General features: G+C 36.7%; 1 protein-coding gene across 5 annotated transcripts in view; it reads left to right on the top strand.

The window, feature by feature from the left end:
- The window catches only part of NRK (Nik related kinase), a 135,487-nt gene that overhangs the window by 65,746 nt on the left and 44,611 nt on the right, over nucleotides 1-25,130 (top strand). For all 5 annotated transcript variants that reach the window (XM_073013493.1, XM_073013494.1, XM_037988987.2 and 2 more), the window contains exons 5-14: nucleotides 657-782; nucleotides 6,177-6,287; nucleotides 7,766-7,856; nucleotides 10,209-10,339; nucleotides 12,244-12,298; nucleotides 16,946-17,024; nucleotides 18,091-18,266; nucleotides 19,914-19,977; nucleotides 20,405-21,560; nucleotides 24,331-24,438. In XM_073013493.1, the coding sequence (XP_072869594.1) occupies nucleotides 657-782; nucleotides 6,177-6,287; nucleotides 7,766-7,856; nucleotides 10,209-10,339; nucleotides 12,244-12,298; nucleotides 16,946-17,024; nucleotides 18,091-18,266; nucleotides 19,914-19,977; nucleotides 20,405-21,560; nucleotides 24,331-24,438 (2,097 nt within the window). The remainder of the gene's footprint in view (nucleotides 1-656; nucleotides 783-6,176; nucleotides 6,288-7,765; nucleotides 7,857-10,208; nucleotides 10,340-12,243; nucleotides 12,299-16,945; nucleotides 17,025-18,090; nucleotides 18,267-19,913; nucleotides 19,978-20,404; nucleotides 21,561-24,330; nucleotides 24,439-25,130) is intronic.

Raw genomic sequence — 25,130 nt, 5'->3', positions numbered from 1 at the left:
AATATTGTTACATGCCACAATATGGATGAATTTTGAAAAGATCTAGTCACAAAAGACCATGTTATATTACTTCATTTATATAAAATGTCCAGAATTGATAAATCTATTGAGACATAAAGTAAATTAGTGATTGCTTAGAGTTTGTGTGTGTGTGTGTGTGTGTGTGGCTGAACTGGGGGATGATAACTGAAGGATATGGGATTTCCTTTTGGAGTGATAAAAATGTTCAAAAATTGATTGTAGTGATGATTGCACAACTCTATAAATATACTAAAAACGATTGCATTTTGCACTTCAAATGGGTGAATTTTATAGTATGTGAATTATATCTGAATAAAACTGTTGCAAAAGAAACAAAAATATAACGACTCCATTCAGTGAAAATTTTATACAGTAGCTGGTGCTGCTGGTCCTGGGACCACATCTTGAGAACCACTGAACTAAAAGATCTTCAGTTTACCCTTTTTATTCCCCCAGATTCCAAGTTAACCAGAAATCTTCATTCACTGACCATTTTAGTTGAGATTTTATTATAAATTGCTGTTGGATATAATTGGTTGCCGTAGGATTCTCCCTCATTGATCTACTGTACTTTGGGGACCCACAGTCATTGATTGCACAACTTAGGAGCTTTGCTCTCTATTCTTATTCCATAGGATGAAGAAGAGGATCTCAGGACTGAACTCAACCTTCTGAGGAAGTACTCTTTCCACAAAAACATTGTGTCCTTCTATGGTGCATTTTTCAAGCTGAGTCCCCCTGGTCAGAGGCACCAACTTTGGGTATGTTTTTAATTACGCTGTTCTTATTCTATAAGAATAAGTTTTACCCAAGGATGTATGTTTTCATGAGTTGTCACTTTTGTGCATCTACAGGAAAACTTAGTACACAACTATTAAAGTAGTATGGTGTATTAATCTGTTCTCACAATGCTATTAGATTGGTGCAAAAGTAATCGTGGTTTCTGTCATTAGACATACCCAAGACTGGGTAATTTATAAAGGAAAGAGATTTCATTGACTCATCCACATGGCTGAGGAGACCTCACAATCATGGCAGAAGGCAAAGGAGGAGCAAAGTCACATCTTGCATGGTGGCAGGCAAGAGACCTTGTTCAGGGAAATTCCCCATTATAAAGCCATCAGATCTCATGAACTTATTCACTGTCATTAGAACAGCATGCCTCCATGATTCAGTTACCTCCCACGACATGTAGGAATTATGGGAGCTACAATTCAAGGTATTTGGGTGCGGACACAGAGCCGAACCATATCATTTCATCACTGGCCTCCCAAATCTCATCTCCTCAGTTTTCAGAACCAATCATGCCTTCCCAACAGTTCCCCAAAGTCTTAATTCATTTCAGCATTAACTCAAAAGTCTACAGTCCAAATTCTTATCTGAGACAAGGCAAGTCCCTTCCATCTACAAGCGTGTAAAATCAAAATCAAGTTAGTTACCGTAGATACAATGGGGGTATAGGCATTGGGTAAATATGCCTGCTCCAAATGGGAGAAATTGGCCAAAACGCAGGGGCTACAAACCCAATGCACATCTGAAATCCAGCAGAGCAGTCAAATCTTAAAGCTCCAAAATGATCACCTTTGACTCCATATCTCACATCCAGGTCACACAGATGCAAGAGGTGGATTCCTATGGTTTTGGGCAGCTCCGCCTCTGTGGTTTTGCAGGGTACATCCTCCCTCCTGGCCGCTTTCACAGGTTGACATTGAGTATCTGTGGCTTTTCCAGGCACATGGTGCAAGCTGTTGGTGGATCTACCTTTCAGGGTTCTGGAGGACAGTGGCCCTCTTCTGACAGCTCCACCAGGCAGTGCCCCAGTGGTGACTCTGTGTGGGGGCTTCAACCCCACATTTCCCTTCTGCACTGCCCTAGCAGAGGTTCTCCACGAGGACCCGGCCACTGCAGCAAACTTCTGCCTGGACGTTCAAGAGTTTCCATACATCTTCTGAAATCTAGGCAGAGGCTCCCAAACCTCAAGTCTTGATTTCTGTGCATCCGCAGGCTCAACACCATGTGGAAACTGCCAAGGCTTTGGGCTTGCACTCTCTGAAACAACAACCCAAGCTGTATATTGGCCCCTTTTAGCCATAGCTGGAGTGGCTGGGACACAGGACACCAAGTCCCTAGGCTGCACACAGCAAGAGGACCCTGGGCCTGGCCCATAAAACCATTTATTTTTCCTCCTAGGCCTCTGGGCCTGTGATGGCAGGGGCTGCTGTGAAGATCTCTGACATGCTCTGGAGACATTTCCCCATTGTCTTGGTGATTAACGTTTTGTTCCTTGTTACTTTTGCAAATTTCTGCATTCGGCTTGAATTTCTCCTCAGAAAATGGGTTTTTCTTTTCTATTGCATAATCAGGCTGCAAATTTTCCAAATTTTTATGCTCTACTTCCTCTTGAACCCTTTGCCACTTAGAGATTTCTTCCAAAAGATACCCTAAATTATCTCCCTCAAGTTCACAATTCCACATATCTCTAGGGAAGGGGCAAAATGCCGCCAATCTCTTTGCTTAAACATAACAAAGGTCACCTTTGCTCCAATTCCCAACAAATTTCTCATCTCCATCTGAGACCATCTCAGCCTGGACCATATTGTCCATATCATTATCAACACTTTGATCAAAGTCATTCAACAAGTTTCTAGGAAGTTCCAAACTTTCCCACATCTTCCTGTCTTCTTCTGAGTCCTCCAAACTGTTTCAACCTTTGCCTGTTACCCAGTTCCAAAGTTGCATCCACATTTTCAGGTATCTTTACAGCAGTGCCCCACTCTACTGACGCCAATTTACTGTATTAGTCTGTTCTCATGCTGCTCATAAAGAGCCTGGGGAATTTATAAAGGAAATTTATAAAGAGCCTGGGTAATTTATAAAGGAAAGAGGTTTAATTGACACAGTTCCACATGGTTAGGGAGGGCTCACAATCATGGTGGAAAGCAAAGGAGGAGCAAAGTCACGTCTTGCACGGTAGCAGGCAAGACAGCCTGTGCAAGGGCATTCCCCTTTATAAAACCATTAATCTCAGATCTCGTGAGACTTATTCACTATCACCAGAGCAGCATGGGAAAAACCTGCCCCCATGATTCAATTACCTCCCACCAGGTCCCTCCCATGACATGTGGGAATTATGGGAGCTACAATTCAAGATGAGATTCGGGTGAGAAACAGCCAAACCATATCATGTGGCAAAAGATACTCTGATTCCTGGAGATGGGAGCGATAAAATATGGGAAAATAACTTAAGTGCCTGACAAGGGGATTACTGGTGGAATGGGGGAGGACTCAAATGAATACCGGAAATATTCAACATAAACATTTTCAAATATTTAATGTAATTACTATGGTTGCTATTACAGAAATTACCCAATGAACTAATAAATAATGACTGGATAAGGATAAATTCTAATTAGCACTTGACGTGAGCATATGGGTGCATTTTAAGTTTTTGCAAAGTATATGCACTTACAGATAAACATAACTCTTAAGAAACTCTTTTCCAAATGGTAAGTTGACCTATCCTTTTCTTAGTCATTATGCCTGGAGTAACACAAATTCTAGATCAGTAAGATATAAATTGTAGAGGCTAAATGTAACCTATGCTACCTAAGTTACCAGAATTTTTGCTACCCTCCACTATGGTAAAAATAGTTAAATCACAAGAAAATCAGTTTTGGTCAAGGATGTCTTTATTAAAAATGGAATATATAGAATATAAGGTAGGGTTAGTATATACTTGAATCTCTATACTTGCTACATTTCCATTCCATGTCCAAGTTAGTAGTATTTTTTCAAAATAATGACTAAAACTTTTCAGTATCTTCAAGTGACAATAAAATATTCTATTATATTCTAAATAATGCACTTCAGAGAATAGGACAGTGGACGTTATAGAAAGGTTTTCAACAAGGGGTGGAATTGAAACAGTGGTTCTCTAAATTTGGCAGGCATCAGAATCTCCCAGAGAGCCTGATAAAACACAGATTGCTGGGCATCACTCACAGAATTTCTGGTTCAGTGGATTTGGGGGTGTAGGTCCAATAAATTGTCTTTCCTAATAAGTTCGTATGTGATACTCTTGCTACTGCTGGACTGATCACCACACTTTGAGAACCACCAAATTTATAGACTTTCAGCTTAACCCTGTTTTCTCTCAAATGTCCAGTTAACATGCATCCTCTATTCTCTGATAATTCCAGTCGAGATTTTAGTAAATATGGCTATATAGTTTAGTTACTGAGGAACTTTTTTGGCATACACTATTTATCTTTTTTATATATTTTCACTTACAAGATTTTTTCCTCTTGATAGTATAGCAGAATGTGAGAAATTTTGCAATCTCCTTATTGGATATGTATTAGTACTCCATTCAGGCATTCAACATATATCAATTGAAAACTATCTGTCAGATATTGTGCTAGATGCTGAGAATAAAACGGTAAGCTGAATAGACATGCTCCTGACCCATTGGTGCTTACAATGTATTTGCAAAGACCAGCGTCAATCAAATAATCTCACGCATAAATGTATAATTGGTCAGAAGAGAAATATCATGGCTGTCTGTGGGTGAATAGCAAACTTTAATTAAGCTGGGAAATGAGAAAATCTTCCTTGAGGAATAAAAGCTTGAACTGAGATCTGAAGGATGAATAAACATTTAATGTATAAATTATTTGTGAAGATAAGAATTTTCATGGGACACTTCACAAATTTTTGCCTATATGAATCAGAAAAACAAATAGGAAGTAAGTAAGTAGCTTAATAATGACCATTAATGAAGAAGTGTATGTACCAGGCCCCATGCTTACAAAGTTAGGAGAATTACTGAGAATGTCTTACATTCCTTCTATAGTTGAACTCTTCTGACTCACATAAGCAAGATCTTCCAGGGTTTATGTTAGTTGAATGGCTTTAATTCTGGTTTGTCATGTTTCAAAATGAGGAGTTACTACAGTGTACATGTTGTGCCCATTCAATATAGTCAATGCTTAATTCTCCACATGAAAATCAACTTTTTGTGGCTTATCTGTTTTCATTTTGTTTGGCTGCCTCTTCTTTTTGGTGAAAGTGTACTTAGGTGAAAGACATGCAATAATATCAATGGTGAATAACTGTAAATTTGAGGAGTAGTTTTCTGAAAAGAAGATCTCAATATTCCACAGGAAGTAAGGTAGACTTTTTGGATAGTCATGATTTTGAGTTTATCCTTTTGCTTCCATTCATCTATGGTGATAATTAATTTGCATAAAGTTTTAAAAAAGACATATTTTGCTCTTTTGATAAAGTGTTTTTGACGTGGGCAGTAATACGTAAACCTGTACTCAAAGAAAATATTGCTAGGATAATTATAATAGTTACATGCTCTTGTACATCGCTCTTTCCTCTAGTTAACTTATATTACCTGGAAGAAAATTTACTAGTTGGGCCCTCAATTTATTTGTGTCAAAAATAAACTTTCTGAGAAACTGAGTTTATTAATACAATAAAATCTGAATGAAATATTATCAAAGATACCAGTTTTAAAATAGGTTTTCCTTAGTAGTAATCCCATTTGGATGAAATTATCCCACAGGAATGCAATCGACAAATTCTCCCTTGGAGTTGTAGCTTGCCAGTATCTTGGGGAAAATAGTTTGGAATTTGAAAATAAAAACAAAACAACAAAAACCAAACCTAGCCTTAATGTTGAAATGTAAACTCTTTTGAGACCCTCCATATTTTGCTTCATCACCCCCAATTAAACTGTTTCCTTGACCATCCTTTCCTTCCCATTCCACTCATCACTTAGGTTTGTTCCTTGCATAAGCTTCTTTCTAAAAGCATGTGTTTATTTAGTTTTCCATAAACTGAATGTTCTTCCTTTTGAGCATATCCAACCACCACCTATCCTTCAAGACATAGCTCAAACCCCAACTCCCAGTTAAATATCTCTGGTGAAATACCTGGCTTCTCTCCCTCCACAAATCTTTGGTTTTAATCCAACTCTCTCTAATTTCGCTAGCCTTTGGAGTCTTCCACCAGACAATTGAGGTAGTACTTGCAGTGCCTTAATCTCTAAACATTACATATAGATACAAACCATATGGACTAAAACTCTCCAGATAGTTTCAGAAAATTGAACACTAATTTTTTATACTTTGCTGGCTTTCCTGCAGATGGTGATGGAGTTGTGTGCAGCAGGTTCGGTCACTGATGTAGTGAGAATGACCAGAAATCAGAGTTTAAAAGAAGATTGGATTGCTTATATCTGCCGAGAAATCCTTCAGGTGAGTCTTCATATAGTTATTCTCTTCTGATCTTTTAAGAACCTGGGAGTAATATATACAATGCACCTTATACCTGCTGACATCAGATAGTTTAGGTATTCTAAACATAACCTGTGCATCAGGATATCTGAAAAGGCCAAAAAGCTTTTGAGAAAGCCGATTTGCAGCTGACGCCTTTAAATAAGCTAGGTAACGAGCTTCTTTGAAATCATGGCCTTTAATACCTCTGTCAGATTAAGATTACTGTGTTCAGTAGATCATGGAAATGACCACTTGGATTATTTATTATGTTGTTATTATTTTACAGTTCTTTAAACAAAAACATAACACAAGCATCATAGATTAAGATGAAGGTGAGTCAGAAGAAGTCAGTATTTTATGGAATGGCCTCAAATCATCTGTAGCCTTTTGGCAGACAAACATTTTCTTTGATTACTGCCCCCATTTTAAATTTATTTATTTTCCACACCCAGTTGGATGAGAGCAACAATCTTCTTGATCTACCAAATCCCATCTTTTGTGGCTTAAGTTCTTAGGGTCATCCAAGAAGGATATTAACAGAATTGAACAGTACTACTCATACAGTGTTAGAATGTCCTACCTGTCATTTTGGTTGGATTCACTTGTGATGATAGTGTAAATGGTTGAGAGTTCAAACTCTGGACTGAGTTTACATTTAGTTTACTATGGATAAATTTTATCACTTGGAATCAGTTACTTAATTTTTCCAAGGTTCATTTTCCTCATCTATATTATAAGGGTGATATTAACACCTTTCTCAAAGGGTTTCTGAGAGGAATTAGTAATTTAGTCCAATGTAAAGCACTTAGTACAATCCTTGGCAAAGAATAAGGGCTCAATAAATGTTAGCAGTTTTATTGTTACTTTATTATGAATCTCCAGTTAGTGTCTGAGGCAATCTCACTACAGCTTAACATTGCATACCACGTGATGGGTTAGCCAGGTCACAGTAAATTTTAGTGGTGAATGGGCTAGAGCCAAAGTGTGAAGCCAACACAGATTACAAATGCTGTAAAATGAATTTCCACATTCCCCTAAATTCTCAGTCTACAAAGCTGACTAGAAAATATTTTGGACTAAACAAATGGTTGGATAAGAAATAGAGCAAAACAATAGCTGAGCTATGATATTCAAGATGTCCAGGTCTTTACTCTTATGGTTAGTTGGAAATACGGAGGCTAGAAAGGAAGGTGAAGTGGCCCAATGTATACAAACATTACTTTGGGTACTCTTTTTTCTCATGGGTGTCCTGATTTATTTTCCTTTCCTTATAGCCAAAAGTCATATTTCTGGGAACGGGTTGTAGTGATTCCAGCCTAAAGAAAGAATTGTGTCTGAAACATCAAAATTAAGCTGTTTCTCTTATCAAAAGTTTTTCCAAAAATACTAAGAACTGTACCAGAAAGAAAGAAAGAAAGAAATATATACTGATGTGGCTTTTTAAAAAATATATACAGGGCTTAGCTCACCTTCACGCACACCGAGTAATTCACCGGGACATCAAAGGTCAGAATGTGCTGCTGACTCATAATGCTGAAGTAAAACTGGGTAAGTTTATTCTTATAGTATTTTAAGTCCAAAGTATCTTAATGGAGAAAGCTCCACATTGTAGTGTATTTTCAACAGTTTGTAAACATGTGTCTGAACATGACCTTAAGATGTTTCCCATTTTCTTGCTAAACAGATAGAACAATAGTAGAGATTTTGTTCATTCAATAGGAACATTGGAAGAAGCATGAGGTAGTAATTGTTTACTCTTGGAAAGTGAAAGTAGTTTCAAGACAGTGTATTATTTATTTTGCGTCTGTCTAAAAGCTATAAAGCTAGAAACACAATTTTAAAATCACAAGGAGAGGCCAGGTGCAGTAGCTCACACTTGTAATCCCATCATTTTAGGAGATTGAGGCATGAGGATCACTTGAGACCAGGAGTTCAAGACCAGTCTGGGCAACATAGCAAGACCTTACCTCTACAAAAAAAAAAAAAAAAGAAAAGAAAAAAAGAAAAAAAGTTTAATTAGCTGGGTATGGTGGTGCACACCTGTGGTCCCAGCTACTTGAGAGACTGAGGCAAGAGGATCACTTGAGCCTAGGATGTTGAGGTTGCATTAAACTATGATTGTGCCACTGTACTCTAGCGTGGGCAGCAGAGGGATACTTTGTCTCTAAACAAGAAATGAATAAATAATAAAAATGTAAAAAAATACATGAAAGGCATACATATTTCACATTTAAATACTCAGAATAGATAGTTCATCACAAGGCTAAACACTGTGTTCACATATAGAGCAACACTCTCATATACTTGTGTCAAGTTGCTGGTCAACGCAAACATTTACAACACAAAAGAGAAATTGTACGTAAATGAAAAGCCACTGAAATATCTATCACAATGTCCATGCACTAAAGTTCATGTACTTTCCTCTGGAGGAGAGACCTTCTACTGCTGGATTAGAGTTTAATCAGATTTACTTTACATGTAGTCTGTGTACAATTTATTCTAGATTTCTCAGATTATCACTATTTTTAAGTAACACATTATAAAATTTAATCACACATCCTTTACACTTAATTCTTGTACAATTTGTTTTAAATTTTTAAGATTATAGTTGTTTTTAAACAACGTAGTATAAGAAGAAAGTTGCAGAAAGCAAACCTAATGACAGCCAAAGGAAGTGATAGAAGGAAAAGAGATGGAAAAATGATTCTATTGTAGTTGCAATTGCTCAATAATCTTCATATTCCAGCCTGTAAGGTCATGAAAGAAAACTTTAAATTATGCCGTTGTTGAGGTTTCGTCTCATCTTAGCTTTCATTTCTCTTTCTCTTGCTCTTTTTTCTTTTCTTCTATTAATCAGTCTTCTAGTCTTTTCTCCTTTCATTTTCTCCTCTGGATATATGCCATATACCAACTTATGGCCTTCCTAGGTAATTCTTGGCCCCTAATGCCAGTTCACAGGGATAGTGAGAATGCTGGGCTATTATTAAACCTGTTTCTTTAAAAAATCTAGATAAAAACGTGGTACAACACCCAATGGTGATCTTCACAAATATTGTGGACATTTTTTTGTTGTTGTCGTTCTTGTTAGATCCTTTAAAACTGCCTTAAATGCTTAGGTTTTTCTTTTTCCTTTTTCTTCTCTTCCCCTAAATTCCTGAAGCTTCTTTTCAGTCAGTTTTGTTCACCATCCTCTGGATTCCTGGAAACCATTCTAAATTAGAAAATCTACTTCATTTTTTATCTGAGTTTTATTTTTTCTGGAATAAATAACCCCAGCCTACTTTAGCCTTTTTTTCTGTTTCTGAGGATACCATACCAAATATTTTCTTATAATGTATCCCACAGATGAAGACTGAACTTTTATAATCTAAACTGAGATATAGATACCACAGTAAATACCTGCATCTGATTCAAAAGATCTATGTAGGAATTTAAACTAAATTCTAGCAGAAAACTCATTTTTCTTTATCAGTGTGATAGAGCCTTCTCATATCATATGTGAGGCTTCCTGATAAAGTGCTAATAGGTTTTAGATTTCTTTGATCTTACTTATGGTTCTGGTCTTCCTTCAGCTTGGTTCCAGGTCCAAACACTACATATGTTATCATTTTGGAGGTTCAGAGTGTCCTGACAGAACATTATTTTTAATATTCATGGTAAACATTCAGCCAAACCTACTGTAGATTTATAATAGCACTGCTGAGTCTCATTCCAAAATAAATAGCAGCAAAAGCTTATTTTCCAGTATTCCTGGAGTAGACTTCATGATAAAGTTTGCTAGGCTGGAATGAAAATCTGTTATTCATTGTGGCTTTTGTATCAGCTTTCCAAGTTAAAGCAATAACTTATTAAACTTTTTCTTCCTGATTGATTATTTTGACATATAATGATTTTTGGCAGTTGATTTTGGAGTGAGTGCCCAGGTGAGCAGAACTAATGGAAGGAGGAATAGCTTCATTGGGACACCATACTGGATGGCACCTGAGGTGATTGACTGTGATGAGGACCCAAGACGCTCCTATGATTACAGAGTGAGTGTGAGAATTCAGTGGAAATTACAATTTGGAAAGGATTTTTGATTAACATTTATTTTTAATGATAAAACAAAAAATAAAAAGCAAGCAACTCCTCCTTTTACGTTAAATGCTAGTAGGAAATACAAGCCTTTATTTCAGTAAGTGGTTTGATTATATTCATAAAATAATATTTTCTAAGAATGTGGACAAAGTATACCACTGAGAGTTACCTGAATTTGAGGCAGAATGTGTAGTTTATGTTGCTTGTCACTTATTGGTAAAAATATTATATAATATGGATTTATATGCATATAAAAATTTAACTTCCAGGGACAAAGGGCATTGTAAACTTAAAAATGAATAAATGTAAAGCCAATTATTAACCTCCACAGTAACTTAGCTCCAGAAAAGACAAAAAATAATTTGATTACTCAGAGTAATGGAGAAAATCCTTGGCATATTTCACCTCCAAAACCACAGAAAATCAGTGGAATAGACAAACTAAGTAACAATTCATGCTATTTATTAAAATTTCCACTGAAACTGCAATTTGAACAATATACGTATATCCATGTACACATTTCAAAAGGTTGATGTGGAAAGAAAATTCTCCATTTGCTATAGACTGGAAAAACCTCACTCACTCTCCACGTAAGTCATCCAAACAATTCACTGTGGTCTCCCTGAGTGGAACCTAGGACTCAATACTTGAAGTTGATTAAGATTCATCTCTTTTCCCTTTCCTTAAGTGCCCTCTACATGATCTGCAAAATAATTATTTACTGAGAGTCTATTATGTTCAGTGCTGTTAGGAGCTATGAAGATTATGGAAGCATGTTCTTCAAGTGGTTTTTTATAAAAATAATGGTTTATATTTGCATACTTTTTGCAGTCTTCCAAGGACTTTCACCTGCATTCATTATTTATTTTTAGTTTTTAGCACCATGTAACTGAAAGAAATCTTAAGCATAGACTACCACAACTGAAGCTAAGAAATCTATAAACTAGGGTTCTAAAAATCCAGCTAACCTCCAAGGCCACAGATCACCTGAGGTCAGGAGTTCGAGACCAACCTGACCAATATGGCAAAACCCTGTCTCTACTAAAAATACAAAAAAATTAGCCAGGTGTGGTGGCAGGCACCTGTAATCCCAGCTACTGGGGAGGCTGAGGCAGGAGAATCGCTTGAACCCAGGAGGCAGAGGTTGCAGTGAGCCGAGATTGCGCCACTGCACTCCAGCCTGGGTGACAGAGTGAGACTCTGTCTCAAGGAAAAAAAAAAAAAAAAAAGAATTCAGAAAACCTGTTTAGGAGTCATTTAGCCAGCCAGTGTATCTCTAGCCCTGTGCCTTTCCACAATCTGAAGAAAAAAAATACTAAATAGTTGGTGCTGAAGATAATTTTCTAGTCTCATTATAATTCTAGCCTTAGTTTAGTATATTCCAGGAACTGCTGAAGTACACGCACACACGCACACACACACACACACACACGTATATCAGTCCTATGTAAGTGTATGCTATTATTATCACCATTTTACATAAAGTGGAATTAAGGCACAGGGAGTTAAAACATTTGCCCAAGATGATACAACTTGTGGGTCTATGTAATAAAATGTCTTTATGACAAGTTTATTTTGGTATTTCAGGTAAAGCAATAATAACAATGCATCCAAGATGAACTTTCCTTGCACTTAACCCCATTCCCTATCAACCTGTTGTGCAGTGAGGTACTGGCTGATCACAAGCTCAGATTACGTCTTCCTATAATGTCACTCTGTAACGAAGCTTCATTATAGGAAACCCATAAAAGGGCTCTGGCATTGACATCCACATCTCCAGCTAAACACTGTTTTGACATTCTAAATACTACAAATTTCCTATTTTTAAGTGACTTTTTTGTCATCTTTTTCTTTGCAGAGTGATGTGTGGTCTGTGGGAATTACTGCCATCGAAATGGCTGAAGGAGCCCCTCGTGAGTAAAAATGTTTGATATTTATTAAATATTAGGGAAATGTACTGTACGAATCGTACAAATCTCTGTCTGTGGAAGAAGATGAGATTGTCACTTGTACCACTCAGCTTTCACTGGCCACACAGGTGTCATACTATGTGCCAAACTACCAATGGTGGCCTTTTCAGTGATTACTAAATGCTTTCTTCAGGATAGCTAGATGTGGGTATATAAATCAGCTTGTGCTTTTCTTTCTTATGATGTCTTATTTTAGATTGAGTGTTGTTTCAGTTTAGTCTCAGTAGTATTTGGTCCTGACAATCCTAGGCAACCAGAGTAAGGATTCTGGTTGGCATTCCAGTCTATATTTCCTGGTGGAATATTTAGATTCCAGAACATTTACAGTCACACACTGCTACGGCCTCAGGCTGTGATAGTTGAGAAAATTCTCCAGCATTTCATTGAAATTGAGCTAATCTTCAGCAATATCAGGAAGTAAGCCTGGTTTTTTTTTTTTTTTCCTTTGGAGTCAAGTCAGCTTATCTTTGGTGCCCTCTTTACTCCTTTCAGCTGCCTCAGTGCCCATTTCATCTTGTTTCTCTACCTCCCCATTATTTAAATGACCTGTTAGCATCCTGTTCTCTCAAGGCACTGCTTTCTGATAGGAAAGTAAAAACGGAATGTAAACTTGGGTGTAAGTGATTGATAACCATCTAATGTGTGACTCCAGAGCACAGTATATTTGCTGTCCTTAGTACCTGAAATCCAAAAGTATAAATGACAGTGCATCTCTGGTATTGTTGGATGAGAAGTGTAAAGTAATGCCTTCTGGGGTATAGGGAGGGTTGCTTTGCTTTCTCCTCTCCAAAGGAGATTCTATAGGTTCACATGTTCTTGTATGCTCTATCTGCAAAATGTCCACTCATCAAGCTTTATGAGCTTGAACGATCTTAGCATTTTGTTTCAAGGCCAATGAGAGGAATTTCAAGAAATAGAAATAACAGTAACATAATTGTTGAAAATTCCTAATTCATAATTCCTAAAATTCATAATTGTTGAAAATGCCTAATATCCCTTGGAATATCAAAGAGGGGCTGGGATAAAGCTAGGACACCTGTGGAGATCATGTTACTTCTGCCTGTATTATAGTGCCCCCAAATCAGCAAAGTACCTAAGTTGGGTGAATAAAAAATTAAGAATGGAAAATGTTAAAATGTAATAAGATTACATATGACACACACATAAAATTGAAACGATACTGAGGGGATGTGGATTATTCCTCATCATCTCCTGATTATTTCTGTTTTGGAAACCTACTTAGATTATGTTAAATTGAGCAGCAGCAACTAATATTTCATATTAGTATTGATGATGCATGGATTTGGTTAGGATACATGCTTGCATTGAGTAGCATCTTTTTTCCATTGTTTCTGAATGCTCACCATGCCTTTTCGGAAAACCAACTTTCTATGTTTTGCAGTTTATACTTCCTGGGTCACCTTTGTTTGTTTTAATTTTTTTTATTCCAAAATATTAAGTTATGGGAAAAAGTATTGGTGAGCAAACTCACAGGAGTGCAGAGAAGGAGTTTTGCACCGATTACACAAATGGCAAGCTTCTTACAAAAGATAAGTGAAGGCCAGGAGATTTGGAACTCACAAAGAGAGAAAATAGGGCTGGCCTGCCTGGATCAGTAATTGGAATAGTACAACTTTGGTCGAGAGCAGCCCTAAATAGCCTCCCTACTAAAACATTTCTCTTTTATCGGTGTCCTTTATTGCCTGGAATATTAATTTTGTGTGGAAATAATTGTCATCAGTTTAACTGCAGAAATCCTCCAGGTTATAATTATTTTTTCCATGGAAAGGCCATCATAAGGGATGGCCTTCCAAAGTACCAATTATCTGATAACATCCTCTGAGTTCCAGGTAACAAAATTATCTTCCTTTGGTCTTCTTTTGGTGAGTCTTTTCCAGAGAAGTAAAGAGAAAGAAAGAATAACTTCTCCCTGACAGGATGCCATAGGGCATGGGTCCCTAACCTCTGGGCCACACAGCGGGAGGTGAGCAGCCAGCCAGTGAGCAAGTGTTACCACCTGAGCTCTGCCTCCTGTCAGATCAGCAACAGCATTAGATTATTCTAGGAGTGGGAACCCTATTGTGAATTGAGCATGCAAGGGATCTAGGTGGTGCATTTCTTATGAGAATCCAACTCATGCCTGCTGTTCTGAGGTGGAACAGTTTCATCCCAAAACCAACCCCCTACCCCTAGGTCCATGGAAAAATTGTCTTCCACAAAACTAGTCCCTGGTGCCAAAAAGTTTGGGGACCACTGTTGTAGTGGCTCGAGAAAGAGAGAACTGGACACTTGTAAACCAGGAACCCCTTCAGTCCCTAGGTTCTGGGTAGGAATTCAAACAATATGGGGACCTTTAAACTGAGGCCAGAACTTTTATAATAATCATCCAAACATCAGAGTATCAAAGCCTAATTTTGAATAGATGTAGTTTTTAGTCTCTACCTTTTATAGAAAAGATAATCTGTGCCTGGAGGAGAAGCGGGATAGGATCAGCAGTTAACCCTGACACCCCTTTCTTGGTAAAGCTGTACAGTAGTCAACTTGCCTTAACCTGGACCATATTTTCCCCTATTTTACATTATCCTTGATATTGTAGATCATTTTAAATATCCTCAATGTTGCTTCTTTATAGTCCTACTTCTATTCCTTGTAGTATCGCTCTCTCATACCCCATATCTATCTTTACCTGAATGTATTGTGGCTCAAATCTACCCCTGTCCCATCAAGAGGCCTATTCCTTCAATATTCAGAAGATTCCCTCAGATCTCAACGTGTGTTAAGAATAAACCACATTATTTAACCTAATGCAAACTAAGCCCAGTTTAATATGTGTCCGACCCTTCAAGAGATAATGTGATTTTTAAGAGAGGCTTGCTGTTTCAAAGGAATGAACCTCTAATGATGAACATTTAGGTAGTGTTATGAGATATGGGTTGGAGGGGGCAGTTACTGACATTACTGAAATTAGACTATATAGGAAACCATAAACAGCTGCTGTTGTACCCACCCTATGCTCCATTCCTTTGTGAACTTTTCCTTTCTGTTAAAGAAAACTTACCTATTCTGTGTCCTAGCTCTTGACCCCTGAAGATGTTGTCAGTGGACTGACTGTTGCTCAGATGTTAATAAATGACAACTGTTTAATATTGTACAAACTCACTTACAATAAGTTTAAAGGAGAGAACCTGGAGACTGATTGGACATAGTAAAAGAATAAAAAGGGTTAAATATGATCCTGATATTTTGTGCTTGGAGCTAATTCTGCCTCAATTATAAAAATGCACCTTCTATTAATTTATACCCATGTAATTGAAAACAAAGCTTGGCCTTTTAACAACTGCCTTTGTATAGCCCTCATAAAATCACTCTGTGGAGTTTTTGTCTACTACTATGAAAGGTCAGTTTGTCACTTTAGGTTTTTCTGAGGATGCGTTTTGGGAGAGAAAGGATGGCTCTATCAAGAGTCATTAATATCAAATTATCCTCACAAGAATGACACACTTGTAATGTTAGATGAAATTGACACTATGGTTCTCCACTGGGGATTTTTTGTGCTGCCAACTTTCTTTAATCAAAACGCAAGAGGAAATAAGTAAAGTGAGGCATATTTAAACACTTACAGGAAAAACCAAAATTCTCAAACCAATGAGGCAATTAATTTATATAGCACGTATTGGAATAGGTTTTTATTTTTATGCCTGTGTGTATGAAACAGAGAATGAAAGTCCAGTAATTTGGCACAGTCTCAGAGTGCCATAGAGTCAACATCTTTGTTATAATATCAATAACTGGTATTTATTTAGCATCTACTACATGTCAGATACTTTTGAGGGGGATTTAAAAAATATTATTTAAAAAATTTTTGTGCATCCATAGTAGGTGTATATGTTTATGAGGTAAAGACACTTCTACTTGTAAGTTGCTAATTAATCCTCATGACAATTCTTTGAAGGAATTCCTCTTGCTACATTTCCTGTTTTTCAGATGAAGAAACCAAGATACAGATAGGTTAAGTAATTTGCCCAAAGTCACAAAGGTAGAGCTAGGTTTGAACCCAGATTGTCTTACTCTAGGGGGTGTATTCTTAACAGTTGCACTGTACCTATTTTTTTTCTAGAACTCTCAGCTTCCAAAACAGATTCTTCTAAGCTTTCTAGACTACTAAATCATTTTTCTTTATATATTATTGTACTAAGCTAGTAGTTTGGTTGAATTTTTCAGTCTATAATTGCATATTCCAATTTTATAACTAAATACCTGCAATACAAAAACATAGAGGTGTGCTTGTTTCACTTTCAGTTAACTTTTCTAGTTGTAAATTATCAACTATATATTTCAAATATTTTGTCTAGTTTACTCTTAGTCTATCCTACTTGATGATAGTGAAACTTGAGAATCTTATATATTGCAACATTGCGTTAAAACAAGTATTTCTTTTTCTTTTGAAATACATTCTTTTGTATCTATTTGTCCCTTAGTGTTTACTCAACATAATATGTGAAAGATCACTGAGAATGCCCTCTGGAATGAGGAGTGCGTTCTTTAGTTACCCTTCTCATTCTTTCTAAATGTATCTATTTCCCTTTGCAGCTCTGTGTAACCTTCAACCCTTGGAAGCTCTCTTCGTTATTTTGCGTGAATCTGCTCCCACAGTCAAATCCAGCGGATGGTAAAGATGAATGTCTTGATCTCCTAATTACATTGACTTGACATTTTTATGTTAGCAAAGAAGTTTTAATTCATTTGGTCAGTCCTGCTCCACCATCCTTGTTGAACAATATTTCCTAAAATCTAATATCTTAACCGGGAGGTCTAAATGACCAGTTTTCATTAAGAGGTAGCTAGCCAACTCTAAATAAGTAATATCCTCTATAGTATTTTCTGATGATATTACTATACTGCCATTAATGGGCATGTTCAGTTGTTTCCCCAGTAATGGGATGAACTGATGGTAACTATTTGTGAAGTTTCTTGTGGTGCTTATATAGGCAGTCAGTTATATGCAGCCCTGTTGATTAGTCCTTTAAACTAAACACACACAGACCTAGAGCAGAAGACTTGTTCTCCCAGGGCACTTACGTGCCAGCTAAACTTGGGAATCCTTCTCTCTGAAGCTTGTTGATCTTGTACCTGAAACTTTTGTTTATTGTTAGTTTTTATTGCTTTCCCTGGTAGAAGTGGTGACTATGATTTGATTGCTAACATTCTGCATTGAAATTCAATTTAACCCTTTCCATGGATTCAATTTTTATGGCCACATCTATTTTCATGGGTCATTTTACAAGATTAGTTAGTCCTGGTGCTTTTAGCACCCTCTTTTTACATCATTATATTCATTCCTCTGTAGTTAAAACTGCGTATAGTCAAATGAAAAATACAGAGTATGACTGCTGTGGGCCAATCAATCTAGTCTTGCAGACTCATATATCACATTAACTAATCATCATATCTGCACTTGAGTTTTTACCAGGTACATACAGTTAACTCATTGAAATTTCTACTGTAATTTAGATGGAATATGCTATTGACTACTCTTGCTTCTTTTTCTGAGGTCTAAATGGCCTCACTTTATAATGTATGTTGCTAAACTGCAGGATATTTGGCAATTGAAAAGACAACAATGCCTAAAGGCAACTCTCTCCAAATATGATTTTCAGAGAGGCATGTGGGTAGTGGTGGGAAGAGGTCTGGCAGGCCTGAGAACACATTTTTTCTCTCTTTGACTCATTTTTTAGGTCCCGTAAGTTCCACAATTTCATGGAAAAGTGTACGATAAAAAATTTCCTGTTTCGTCCTACTTCTGCAAACATGCTTCATCACCCATTTGTTCGGGAAATAAAAAATGAACGACATGTTGTTGAGTCATTAACGAGGCATCTTACTGGAATCATTAAAAAAAGACAGAAAAAAGGTAGAATCTGTGAAGTTTTATTTTACTGAAATGAATATTCAGAGTTTATTCATGTATTGTTTCCAGGAAAAAATATTTGTTTAAGAATTAGATTGAAAGTAAAACTTCTGAGGCCTTCGATATTTAGTTTTTCCATTAATATGCCATGTGCTGTTATTTTATTATCTCTTACATGCGTGTGTGTGTGTGTGTGTTTGTGTGTGTCTGTGTGTGTATAGTTACTAATTCTTGCCAGTTTCACCTGGCAAATGTTCATATTTATGAAGACCTTGAAAGCATCCAATAAAATTTTGTGATATGCCAATTTTAAGTAACTAAATAAAATAAATAAAAGATAAAAGGTAAAAATGTATATCTTACTATTTTTTTCAGCTGGCATTTTGACTCTACAAGAGATAAATGGATTTGTAATTAACCATTTATTGACTGCTAATTTTGAAGTAGTATTTGTGCACCATATAAAGCTTGTTTTATGTACTAAATCCAAATATAAAATATAATTAAAGGAACTAATTTATACAAATAAACATAAACTTCTGTCTATTAATAAAAGTGAACTTCTGTTAAAAATGGCAGGATTTGCAGTGAGCCAAGATTGTGCCACTGCACTCCAACCCGGGTGACAGAACAAGATGCTGCCTCAAAAAAAATAAATAAAAACAAAAGTGCCTGAATGGATTTTCATCAAGTCCAGAAGAAGCCCCTGGGAAGTTCTAACTTTACATGTTATGTTACATATTCCACATTTGACTTTGCGGACCATAGGCAGAGTTGAGAGTAACAATGGAATGTAAAAGGGAAAACTTGTAAAAACAGGCATCCTCAGATCAGCTGTGGGATTGACTGCAGTGGGGCTTATTGTATCTGTACATGTATCATGTTTTGAGGCAAGGAGCAGCAAGAATTAATTTATTTGCCTGTGGTAATGAAGTTATTGAACCAACATTACAGAGGCCAGCCAGTTTCAAATGGGTTCAGGAAAACCACACATCTACTTGGTAATTTGCTAATTTCCAGAGTTGCAAAATTTCCGAAATGTTACCTGTAGGAAAAGTTCCATGTATATGGAAGTTACACTAAAGATATAAATATAGTTGCTCTAAACATGTTAATACAGGAAATTCAAAAGAAAACTCTTGTTTGTAAGCTTCTATATTTCAGTAGTCGTAGTACAGCTGATAGGAAAGAAGCTGAAAGCTTTCAATGTGTTTAGTGTAAAACACAGAATTAAGAATTTGCTTTCTCATTGAAAAGACCAAATATCAGTCTCAAGCCATAAGGTCCTTACATCTAGAGCCCACAGCTTTAAGTTTTGCTCACCATTATTTAGAGTTTCTCTTGTCTCATTCTCCCTTTGTCACATTCTCTCTTCTTTCTCTTTAGAATTGCAGAAATCAGATTGCTAAATTTTCTTTTCTCTGTTCAGAGAAATTAATCTGCATGCAATAGCTATATTGTGCTGCAAAAGTGGGCCTAGAAACTAGAATATGGTCTACATCACAAACCAAGTACGTTTGAAGGGCTACCTTCTTGCCCTTGTAATTCACTCCACATCCTGAGAAGCAGAGGGAACAACGTGACTAAAGTGGATAACATGCTTATCTGCTGACTGTTTATGCATTATGTTTTTCTCTTTCATAAAAAAAGGAATACCTTTGATCTTTGAAAGAGAAGAAGCTATTAAGGAACAGTACACCATGAGAAGATTCAGGTGCGTTCCACAAATTGCATATATAATTTGATGATAGCAATTCACATAAGGCAGTTGATTCCATACTGTTGCCTTTGACTCGGAAAGACTTAATTCTTTCTGATGCAACAAATAACAAATTTCTGTTTTTAAGAGATATTGAGTGAAAATGTGAGGAGAATTCTTTATTACTACCCAAAGACTCCTTAATATCTGGCAAGTGAATGATCAAGTAGATATCAGATTTCATTAATAATTGAATACATTAGTAATACAAATGTTACCTGCAGAATATTTCAGACGTTAAGGGAATGATTTCGGAAAGATTTACTAGAGATATCTTCATTGCAGAAAATGTCCATCTTTTAAAGTAAAAACAATGCCCCTGAATGGCTCCATTCCACTAAAATTTCTAATTGTATGCCAATAATTTGTGTGTTTATTTTAGAGGACCCTCTTGCACTCATGAGCTTCTGAGATTGCCAACCAGCAGCAGATGCAGACCACTTAGAGTCCTGCATGGAGAACCCTCTCAGCCAAGGTGGCTTCCTGATCGAGAAGAGCCACAGGTCCAGGCACTTCAGCAGCTACAGGGAGCAGCCAGGGTATTCATGCCACTGCAGGCCCTGGACAGTGCACCTAGGCCTCTAAAGGGGCAGGCTCAGGCACCTCAACGACTACAAGGGGCAGCTCGGGTGTTCATGCCACTACAGGCTCAGGTGAAGGCTAAGGCCTCTAAACCTCTACAAATGCAGATTAAGGCACCTCCACGACTACGGAGGGCAGCCAGGGTGCTCATGCCACTACAGGCACAGGTTAGGGCACCTAGGCTTTTGCAGGTACAGGCCCAGGTATCCAAAAAGCAGCAGGCCCAGACCCAGACATCAGAACCACAAGATCTGGACCAAGTACCAGAGGAATTTCAGGGTCAAGATCAGGTACCTGAACAACAAAGGCAGGGCCAGACCCCTGAACAACAGCAGAGGCACGACCAGGTGCCTGAACAAGAGCTGGAGCAGAACCAGGAACCTGAACAGCCAGAGGTACAGGAACAGGCTGCCGAGCCTGCACAGGCAGAGACTGAGGCAGAGGAACCTGAGTCATTACGAGTAAATGCCCAGATATTCCTGCCCCTGCTATCACAGGATCACCATGTGTTGTTGCCACTACATTTGGATACTCAGGTGCTCATTCCAGTAGAGGGTCAAACTGAAAGATCACCTCAGGCACAGGCTTGGACACTAGAACCCCCACAGGCAATTGGCTCAGTTCAAGCACTGATAGAGGGACTATCAAAAGACTTGCTTCGAGCACCAAACTCAAATAACTCAAAGCCACTCGGTCCGTTGCAAACCCTGATGGAAAATCTGTCATCAAATAGGTTTTACTCACAACCAGAACAGGCACGGGAGAAAAAATCGAAAGTTTCTACTCTGAGGCAAGCACTGGCAAAAAGACTATCACCAAAGAGGTTCAGGGCAAAGTCATCACGGAGACCTGAAGAGCTTGAACTCTCAGATTTAGAAGCCCGCAGGCGAAGGCGCCAACGCAGATGGGAAGATATCTTTAATCAGCATGAGGAAGAATTGAGACAAGTTGATAAAGTAAGAATTTTTGATATTTTTACTCTGAGTCAAAAATGAGGAGAAAATGTGATAGCTCATGCTGATGATTTTTCTCAGTAAAACCAAATGAAGTAAATATTCCTTGTGTTCCACAGAAGATAAATAATTTGTACTTCAAATAAATTTTCCTGAAATTTCTACATAATTGTGACTAAATATGAGAAAAATATTTTTCAATATCTCTACTGAAATATAGCTTTAATTATTGGTTTTCTGCCTATTATTCTTTATCTAATAAAGTGTCAACAAATGCACATTTAAAATTACTATTTTGGATCTTTAAAAATTACTTTCATAACTTAAAATTTCAAAGATAACTCATCAAAAATAAGCACAAAACAAAATTTGTTTTTGCTACTCTAACCTTTAAGTTGGTTTATTCTTTCTTCCAATAGAATGCTGAACTATACTAACTGAGTAAATTACACTCATTTTTGTACTACAGGATGTTTAAATCAAGGTTAAAATGAGAAGGCAAAGCAGTTTCCAAAATATTTTGTATATAGTTACCATATTTATGACTTGTTTCACTAATATACTGCCCGTTTTACATAATTAATCAATTATGTGGCTTCACAGAACATGAAACAATTTACAAATTATTCTCTGTGTTATAAGACCAACAGGTTCGTATGCCCACTGCATAGTAACAGACCAAGTACACATGCATCAGGGATGCAGCAGGAGAAGAGTTTAATGATCAGCAGGGCATGGAGTGAGGAGGTGGGGAGGAGACCCTCAAATCCATCTCCTGGAGGAGTTCTGGGTTGGGGTTTTTAAGGGAATGGTAGAGGGTGAAGTGCTGGATAATTGGAGTTGTTGATTGGTCAGGGTAAGGTTGATGGTCCTTGAAATCATCGGGATGTGGAAACTGCATTTTTTGGTGAGTCACCCTCTTGTGGGCTCCTTCAGACCAGTTGGCGTCAGTGGGGTCCTTCAAACCAGTTGATTGACAATAGTTTCACTGGTATGCAAGACCTGAAAAAGTATCTCGAAGGGAAAACAACATTTCATAATGTTTAAGTTGTTATCTACAGAGCAGTTAAGGGGAATGATGATGTTGCAACAAGGTCTACGTGATTCTAGGAAAATAGGCAACAAACATCTATTGAGGAAGGAGGTCAGAGAGCAAGCTGACCTAAAGATTAATGCTAAACGTGCTGCAAACTTGGTATATTGTTTTCTTCCCCCTCTCTTCTTCTGTGATTAATTTTATAAGTTAATAAGGGTGGTTTCATCTGTACCCTTTAGAAATGTAGATTACAGTATATCAAACTCCATTTTATCTAGGAACAGTCACTAAAACATAATTGTTTCAAAAATCATTTAATAAAAAGTGAATATGATTTTCCTTGAGTTATTGAATTTAATCTGGTAGGTCTAAACTGATAATGAAGAATTATGGGCTTGATAACAAATTAATGAGGTTAGATAAGATTAGGGGAGCAGTTGTTTTCTAATATTCCCCACATCCATTTGTGTAAAAGGAATCATTGTGATGATCCTAACTTATACCCTTTTATCCACATCTATTTACCTAATAATAATCGTTGCAGTAATTACAAATGAATTTTATCTGAGTATCTATGTAAGAAATTCTTTGAGTTTGTGCACATTGAACCAATTAAACAAATGCTAATTTGTTGACATGTTTAACATGAGAAAAGGTAGGAACAGCAAGAGAAGCAAGGCCCAAAAGGGAAAATGGATGTCTAGTTCTCAGAGAAAAAGGGAACTATAAAGAGCAAGAAACTAGATGGAGAAAGGGGAGGTTTAAGTCTAGAATGGTGACATTTGGCAAAAACTAGCTCATCTAAAACGCTAATGATTATTTTTGATGAGCCCTAGTAATCAATTAGATCTAATGAGTTTCGCATTTATGAATAAGACTTTCATTGATCTCTGAAAGATTCAGTAATACCAGCATGGCACATACTTATTGTCATTTATTGTTTTAAACATACATGTTGAAAGCCATTCTAAAATTTTTAAAAGTCAATAAATAATAGTTACCAATCTCATGACTCTAGGCTCTTGTACAAGCATTTATATCTTTATATGTGGTCATTGAAGAAAATATAGAGGAAAAGAAAATTATTGATAATATAGTCAAAGTCACAGATCTTTCATAATACCTGAAATTTTATTAGAGTTGAGAGACATAGGTGGGTGCTTTAAGTCACCAGCAAAAAACAAACAAAAAACATGCATTTTTATTAATCTTTCAGTTGAAGAGATAATATTGATTGGATTAAAGGGGAAAACAGTTTCCTAAACTCCTAGAGCTCAATTAGGGAGAAATATTTGCACCACTGTATTACAGATCTTCCATTGCTCAGGAAGATCAAACTTTGAAGTTATAATAGCTTGCTAAATGTGACAGTTAGTTTGGTGTTATGAGTTAATCAAGTTTTAGGCCACAGATTCTTAACCTGGACCCTGTAGATGAACTTCAGGAGGTCAGCAATCCACCAGAAAATATACATAATAGGTGTGTCTATATGCAATTTTCTGTGGACAGTCTATAGCATTTCTCAGATTCTGAAAGGGATCCAGAACCAAACACTATTAGAAACTACTGATTTAAATCATTTTTAGTATTTGGATATTGTTCTTTTAAATTGTGTATTGTTTTAAATTATATATTATATAATACATATGAACAGCTCAGCATTAAGATGATGAAGTTGTTCCTATCACTTGCATTTTAACTGCAATTAAAACAGTTACTTTCCTTTTTATTTCAAAGGACAAAGAAGATGAATCATCAGACAATGATGAAGTATTTCATTCGATTCAGGCTGAAGTCCAAATGGAGCCATTGCAGCCACACATTTCAAATCCTAAAAAAATTGAGGTGAATTTTTCAATATGAGTTGTTATGACATTAGTAAGAACCTAGAACAATGGTTCTTAAACTTTTTGGTCTCAGTGTCCCTTTATACTCTTAAACAATGAGGACCTCAAAAAGCTTTCATTTACTACATGGATTGTGTCATATGATATTTAATTTATTAAAAGTTAAAACTGGAAAACATTTAAAATATTAATTCATTTAAAAGTAATGAAACTATTACATGTTAACATAAGAAACACATTTTTAATGAAAAACCTGTATTTTCCCAAAACAAAATTTTAGAGAGATTGACATTGTTTTACATTTTTGTAAGTCTGTTAAATGTATCTTGCTTAATGAAAGACAGCTGGATTCTCACATGTGCTTCTGCATTCAGTCTGTTGCCATGTGTTGTTTTGGTTGAAGTATACGAATAAAAGCTGGCTTCTCACACATAGGTAGTTGGAAAGGGACAATTTTCATAGATTGTTTAGATAATTGAGTAAATTATTGAATAATATACCAAAACTAGAGAAGTGGAATCTAAAACCATATCGATGAAATGTTGTATATTCAGTTAATAATAAAACTCAATTCGTCTATCTTATACTATAAATAGATGTTTTGTTTTATGCATGATTTTTAACTTCATGCATTGGTCAGTTGGAAAATATTAGCTCACTTTGTATGTAGATCTTCCCAGACGTTTACAT

Source organism: Chlorocebus sabaeus, chromosome X, assembly GCF_047675955.1.
Source record: "Chlorocebus sabaeus isolate Y175 chromosome X, mChlSab1.0.hap1, whole genome shotgun sequence".
Classification (NCBI taxonomy): Eukaryota; Metazoa; Chordata; class Mammalia; order Primates; family Cercopithecidae; genus Chlorocebus; species Chlorocebus sabaeus.
This window is presented reverse-complemented; position numbering and strand designations above follow the sequence as displayed.